This window comes from Nicotiana tomentosiformis, chromosome 5 (assembly GCF_000390325.3).
Source record: "Nicotiana tomentosiformis chromosome 5, ASM39032v3, whole genome shotgun sequence".
Taxonomy (NCBI): domain Eukaryota; kingdom Viridiplantae; phylum Streptophyta; class Magnoliopsida; order Solanales; family Solanaceae; genus Nicotiana; species Nicotiana tomentosiformis.
The window spans coordinates 106,339,457-106,347,249 of record NC_090816.1 but is presented as its reverse complement, the minus strand read 5'-3'; the positions used below and the strand labels follow the sequence as shown (position 1 = coordinate 106,347,249).

Below are 7,793 nucleotides of genomic sequence, written 5' to 3'. Positions count from 1 at the left end.
TTTAAAGTTTAGGCACAAAAAGAAGAAAAGAAAGCAGAGAGTACAAATCGAAGAGCTAGCAAAATCTTGGAAAGAACAATACAACACCCTTCAGTTTATCAAAATTAACAACAACAACAAACAAAGAGCGCTTTATTAGATTTCAAACAACATATACCACTCTATATTTTCTTGGGAGCTAGTCTAGAGTCACTATCCAAGATAAGTCTTTTTCCAATTTAGAAATTCATTTTCTATTGTTGGGTTATGATCTAAAATACATTTGGTAATATTTACAACAAAGGAGCTAAAAAAAAAAGATTCACTTAAATATAAATCTCAAGAATATTCACTCATTTCAATATTACATTGCAAGTAACTCTTAAAAGACAACAACATATAAAAAAGAATAACCTCCTGATGATGATCCTATTTGTTTAAAAGAAATAAGAGCATAGGAAAAGAATTTTATCAGGAATTAATCAAATTGGAAGAAATACCAACAAAAAGAAATATGAAAAAAAACACAAAAACATGGTAATTGATATCATGCAAGACTTTTTCGAATTTAGTTGCTTCTCTTTTTCTCCATCCTACTGAAGGATTTTCTTCTCAATCCACTGAGCTGCCTTTCCCACACATCCTTAAGAACAACTCTACCATTTTCACTAGATTTCCTTCCAAATGTTCCTTTAGAATAATCCCTCAACCTTAGTTGATAATCATAATTTTCTCGTAAAATTGGATCAGAAAGAGTCTCATATGCCTTTTGCAATTCAATAAATCGTCTCATGGACTCTTTTTTATTTGAGTGATTGCAAACATCAGGATGATACTGAAGAGCCATACATCTATAAGCCTTCTTAATCTCATTAATCCCTACATTCTCAGAGCAAAGAGAAAGAACTTCATAGAAATTATTGGTATTTTCAGTTGTCTGCATACTCGCTTTTATTTTCAGTTGATGACTAACTTTCCATTTGTTTTTTCCAGCTTTTGGAATATTGAACAATATTGGAAATATATTTTCCACCTTATAAGTATTGTTCATCTTCAAGGAAATCTCCATTGTCATGAATTTTTGTGGAATGTTTGCAAGAAATGAAATAGTTGAACCACATATGTTGTGAGGGTGTTTAACTTAAAGCATGATTTAATTTGTCTGACCTATTGATTTCTTAACCAAAAAGTAAAGATTTCTTGTGTAAAACGCGGTTTTGTGATTAGTTGGTCGTTGAATGGCAATTTGGCATAAAGTTGTCGTCTTTTTGCTGATGTTGGTTTCCTCTTCGTTTATATATGCCCAAAAATCATCTTGTAGTATTTGAAATGGATCAATTATAACCTCCGTTTAAACTTAAATCCAAAAATGACCCTACCGTTATAGAATGGGTCTAATAATGCCCTTGTGTTATTCGAAATGGATCAATTATAACCCTCGTTTAAATTTGAGCCCACCAATGACCCTGTCATTAAAGAATGGGTCTAATACTACTATTTCTCTCAGTTAGTAATGCTTAGGGGTGTAAAATGGATATTTAAAAACCGACAGAACCGTGTCGAATCAATTTTTAGGTTTCTTTTAATAAAACCGTAGGTTTTTATATAAATCTATAACCGTACCGATAATTAGAGTAAGTTTTTTATTTTATAAAAATAACCCGAAAAAATATCGAACCGTACCGAATAAATTTACATGTGAATATATGTTTCACATGTAAATATATTCGAACCGTACCGAATAAATTTACGAATAAATTTACATGTGAATATATGTTTCACATGTAAATATAACGGACCTATTATTAGACCCAGTATAAATATATGTTTCACATGTAAATTTATTCGGTACGGTTCGATATTTATATATTAAGTTTAAAAATGATAATGGGTCTAATATTTATAAAGAATGAGTTGAATAAGTTTAAAATTTGAGCCCACTAATGGCCATGTCATTAAAGAATGAGTCTAATATTTATATTTGTAAATAATAATATATTAATATAAATAATGTATAAATTTTAATACATTATTATTTTTAAACTTAATATATAAATATATGTTTCACATGTAAATTTATTCGGTACGGTTCGATATTTTTTTGGTTTATTTTTATAAAATAAAAAACCTACTCTAATTATCGGTACGATTATAGATTTATATTAAAACCTACGGTTTTATTAAAAGAAACCTAAAAATTAATTCGGCACTGTTCTGTCGGTTTTTAAATATTCATTTTACACCCCTAATCATTACTAACTGAGAGAAATAGCAGTATTAGACCTATTCTTTAATGGCAGGGTCATTGGTGAGCCCAAATTTAAACGAGGGTTATAATTGATCTATTTCGAATAACACAAGGGCATTATTAGACCCATTCTATAACGGTAGGGTCATTTTTGGACTCAAATTTAAATGGAGGTTATAATTGATCCATTTCGAATACCACAAGGTCATTTTTGGGTCTTTTCCCTATATACTAAGATCGTTATGTTTTCATAAAAGAGCGATTTTACCTCAGTTAATTACCTTCTTCGATTTGCATGGCACTTTTTGGAACTTGGCTATGTGGAATGAATTTATTGTGTAAATAATTTATATATGAAGATTTAGTATTTAAACTAATGTGTGACTATAATGTACTCAAAAGTGCTAAAAGAAAAACTTAAAATAAACAAAAAATGGATTTCCTTTTCTTCCCGTATTTGAATGAGCTAGGACTTTCAAAACTCTCTAACTCATTTATTTCTTGTTTTTGAGAAATAACTATTGTTTGAGAAAGGAAATAACGAATCTGTTGGAAATTATTGGTTGCCGTTCCAATGATAATAATTGTAAAGAAAAAGGAATTGAATTCAAGTAAAGGTGATCGGTCAAAGCAAAAGATAGGGCGGCATTAATACGCTAGCTTGACCTTAACACATCTAATGTACATAATAAATTCAGACTATGTTGCGACACAAAAACCAACCATTAAAAGATCATAGTAGTATCTGTTTTGTGGTGTTTTGGAAAGGGGCCCCACGAGACATGCAGAAAAAGAATCATAATAAAATTTGATATTTTTGTTATGAAAATATTATATCGTGGATATCCATTTATTACTCCGATATAAATAATCTTTTTCACTTCATTTAGTACTTTATTAAAATTTATCTACAAGCAGCTGATGCATGCAGGTTGCAAGCAACTCAATGAAATGACTTGTATCAACTTCTTATTAAACAGGCATGTTGCGAGCAACTCATGCAGACAGCTTACAAGCAGCTCAAGAAAAGCCTCGCAGCTGCTTCCTGAAAAGTTTCGCAGTTACTTCTTTTCTTCTATAAATAGAAGAGTTTTCAGTTCATTATGTACATCAGTTTGAAGTTGAATAATATATCAATCTGTCTCAATACTTGTCTTCAGATCATTTATTTTATTTATTTTAAAATACGTTATCAGCATGAAACTCTACTCTCTTGAGTACTTACTTTGAATTTAACTTTTCCATTTGAGGAATATGAAGTAATTCGAAGGCACGATATCCCTTTTCTAATGCATCTTGAGAGCAAGAGATACATAGGTTGTTTTTCTGTTTAAATGACATGATATTTCAAAGCTACTGGTCGGTACTCTCTGCCCATGAAGTCCTTTATTGGGAGAAGGTTTAATTTTGCAATTTTATTAGCTAACCTTTCAAGCAACTACTTGGGTACTTTGTTGTTAATCGTAAAATTTTTAATATTGTACATCGCGATAAGGAACATGACTTATAGCACTTCAATCTCATTTTCACAAAATATTTTGGCACCAAAGTCATCAAAAGCATGTTGCCAATATTCTGCAGGAAGGTTAGTTCTCAATGACTCATATATGTAATATTTAACACAACCTTTTCTTTGGTTTCTAACTCCAGCAGAGTTTTGCATGAAATATTTAACCACCGGCAATGACAATATTTTTTAAATCTCGTTATGATTTAATTTTATGATTCATTTGAACTCTATCAGAGTACGACCACCAAAAGTGACTATATTTCATAACTAAATTTGTTAACTACCAGAAGTGATATATGCATATGACTACCAGAAATAGTAATTTAAGCTTTTCTACGGTTACAATTGAAGATAAGGTAGTGAATTATTCTCTATATTACATGCATGCCTCAATTTGCTCCTGAAGTAGCATTATCTTAAAAGAGGTTCTAAGCCATCACACAATTTGGTGTGATTAATTTACGTTCCAATAATTATGTTCCGTTCCCTAAAGGATGAGAACTTTTGATAAATATTAGTCTATTCCCTGAAGTAAATGTGACAATATTAATAAAACTCGTAATGTGAATGTGTTCTTGATGTAAATATATTACAATTCACCTCTAGAAGAAGTAATATGATTGAGAGAATATATATTCAAAATTTTGTATTTTAAATTTGCTCCTGAAGTAGTAAAACAATTGAAATTTCCTCCTGAAGTAGGAAAATATTTTGAAGCAGTGTCTTTCTGTGCTTAAACAAAATAATGAGCTATTCAAAGTTATTTTTGAACGACATTCCCTAGAGTGAATGAAGAAGTATCACAACTCACATCCTGAAGAAATAGAATAATAAAGGATATAAATATTATTTTTGTGGCATAGAAATTATTGCCGCACGTACTTGTTGTACGTCAAACATCTTTGAAATTTATTTATTCTAAGGCAAAAGGATTCTTGTAGAAAACTTTTTATTATAACCACATTGATATATTATGGTTAGTTGTTATTAACTATCCCGAAGAAAATAACAACTCATGTATCTTTCCCTAAAGGATGTAATGACTATGTGGTTGCCGCTTTGATATAAAATATTTAGATGTTAATTGCGTTTCTCCCTGAAGGAGATATTTGTCACAAAGTTGGTGGCAAAAATACTGAAATTCTTAATTTCTGAATTTAAAAATTTAGAATTGTCTTTATATTATTCATTTGATTATGATTTTCTCTCATGATACCATAAGTGTCTGAGCAATATTTGATAGTACAAAATATATCAAAAACTCCTAAAGAACTAACTATTTATCTAGAAGGCACATGACACCAGTAGTGTCCAGATAATATTAGAGTGTGGATAATAAATGAAGGCTCTCGAAGAGCTTATATACAAATATGTCATTCATATTATATGATTGGTCAAAACATATGCAGTAGTAAACCCGAAGTTTACTAATACAAATGGCTATCATATTGAGACTACAAATGATTGGAAGATTGAAAATCTTCATGTTTTCAAAATCATAGGGGGTAAAATAATATGTATGTGAGAAGTTACATGCCTTATTGTTCAATTTGTACTACATCATTTATCATAGTAAATCGGTAGTTTAGTAATGCAAAAGCAGTCATAGTAAATCAGAAGTTTTACTGAGGTAAAAGTAGCTACAGTAAATCAGAAATTTATTGATACAAAATTAGCCCCAGTAAATCAAAAGTTTACTAATACAAAAGTTTATGCCATAGTAAACCAGAAGTTTACTAAGAGATAGCACATACCATGATAAACTTGAAATTTTTATTTGCCAATTTTAAATGAGTTATTTGAGAATTCAGATAAGCATATATCGAAGAACTAAAATATTCTTCAAGAATTATCTTGTGTTGCTTGTTCTCATAATAAATTGATTATACCAGCTAAAGTTGAGACTAAGACCCCTGAATTATAGAATATATAAAAGGTGAATATAGGCCCATTCACCTATCATGTAAACCACTTATAGATGCATATATGAGATGTTTACATGTGCGTTTATTGTCAACCTGCAGTTTGGCATTTGAAATTGATTTTCTCAATTAAGAGCATAATTTTCAGATTATGAAATCAAGACAGTTCATCTTGATAATGTTGGTTTATGTGATGACCCGATAGTTTATTTTGAAGTTTAGCCTCTATTTTCGTGATTTGAGACCTCGATTAGCACTATTTAGCAATTTACGTGCGCAGTCCGTGTGTCATTCCGGAAAGTCTTTATGTGAAAAACTGAAGAAAAATATGAAACTTTGTCTTAAAATGACTTAAGTTGACTACACTCAATATTTTTTTGTGTAAGTGGACCCAGATCAGTATTTTGATGGTCTTTGTGGGTCCGTATCGTGATTTGGGATTTGGACGTATGCCCAGAATTTAATTCGAAAGTCCCTAACTTGTTTTGACTCATTTTGCCTAGCATTTTTGAAAGTTGGAAATTACTAAGTTTGACCGTAAGTTGACTTCTTAGCTAACAGATTCGGATTTTGATGTTAAAACTTGGAATAGTTTCGTATTACTATTTGGAACTTGTCTGCAAAATTTGGTTCAATTTTGAATTCATTTGACATGATTCGGACGCTTAAATGTGATTCTAGTGTTCTTGAGTTTCACTTTGAAAGTTCATCCGTTTTGAGGATTTATTCATAGATTTAGATGTTATTTTGATGATTTGATTGTGCCACCAAGTTCGTATGATATTACATTTGTGTGCATATTTGGTTTGGGGCCGAAGGAGCTCGAGTGAGTTTCGGATAGGCTACATATTGATTTTGGACTTTGGAGATAGCTGATGATTTCTCTGATTGCTGGTGTGGTCTGCAGATCTCGCATTTGCGAGGTCTAGCTCGCAATTACGAGCCTCGATTTTGTGAATAATGGTTTGCATTTACAAGCATGGGCTGGGATTGGTGAACCTAGCATTTGCAAGAATTTGTTTGCATTTGCGGACTATGGACCTTCGCAATTGCGAAAGAAGTGGTCGCAATTGCGATCACTGACAACTGTTGTCTGCTTCGCATTTGCGAAGTGCGTGGTCGCATTTGTAAAGGCTGGAAGGTCGCATTTGCGTCTTCTATGGCTCTGAGACAAGATTCGCATTTGTGATGTTCGCAATGGCGAACAAGACATCGCAATTGCGACATCCGTAGCTGGGTAAAATAGGAAAAAAATGGGACTTAGCTCATTTCTTACAATTTCTCAACCTTAAACACCCTAGAGATGATTTTCCAAACGTGTTTTCTTTCTAAATTCATTGGTAAGTGAATTTAATCCATTTCGTTTCAATTACCCATTGCATTTCATGAGATTTCAATATCACATATAGGATTTTTCATGGTAGAAATTAAGGATTTGGGTAGAATTAGGAATTTTTTATAAAGTTGAGATTTAGACCTCGAATTAGGGTCGGATTTTGAAATAAATTATATAACTGGGCTTGGGGGTGAATGGGTAATCGCATTTTGTTCTGAATCTCAATTTTGACCAAGCGGGCACGGGGTTGACTTTTTCAAAAATGATCTAAATTGAACCTCTTTCATTTGTGGGTAGATTCTAAAGCTTGTTTTGAATCATTTGGTCAATAATTTGCTAGATTTGGTTAGTTCGGAGGCTTGTTCAAAAGGCAAGGTCGTGGTTGATTGATTGCTTGAGTTGCGAGTGAGGTAAGTCTTGGGTCTAACCTTGATATGAGGAATTAGGAACCCTTGAACTACATGTTATGTGGATTTCGTGTGAACCGACATATATGCGAGGTGACGAGAGCATATGCAGCGTTGTATTGCTTGCTTCTATGTTTTCGTTACTTCATAGTATATCTTTGTGATGACCCAAATGTCATCTTTATATTTAATAATTAATTATGTGATCTAAGCACTATTTACAATTACTCGACTTGCTTGTGCAGTTCGTAAAATTTTTCGAAAAGTTTTCACGTGAAAAATGGATTAAAATGTGAATTAGATGTTTAAAACATAATTGAGTTGACTTTGGTCAATATTTTGAGCAAACGAACTCAGATCAGTGTTTTGACAATTCCGGTAGGTCCGTATC

The 7,793-nt window shown here is 31.8% G+C and overlaps 1 protein-coding gene across 1 annotated transcript; it reads right to left on the bottom strand.

Annotated features, from left to right (window-relative positions):
* Nucleotides 1–547: 547 nt before the first annotated feature.
* LOC138892946 (chaperone protein dnaJ 20, chloroplastic-like) lies at nucleotides 548–1,048 on the bottom strand. Its single transcript, XM_070176707.1, has one exon. The coding sequence runs from the start codon at nucleotides 1,046–1,048 to the stop codon at nucleotides 548–550; it is 501 nt and encodes a 166-aa protein (XP_070032808.1).
* Nucleotides 1,049–7,793: the final 6,745 nt, after the last annotated feature.

Coding starts and splice junctions, on each gene's coding strand:
- LOC138892946 (XM_070176707.1), bottom strand. CDS start 1,048: ATGGAGATTTCCTTGAAGATGAACAATACTTATAAGGTGGAAAATATA.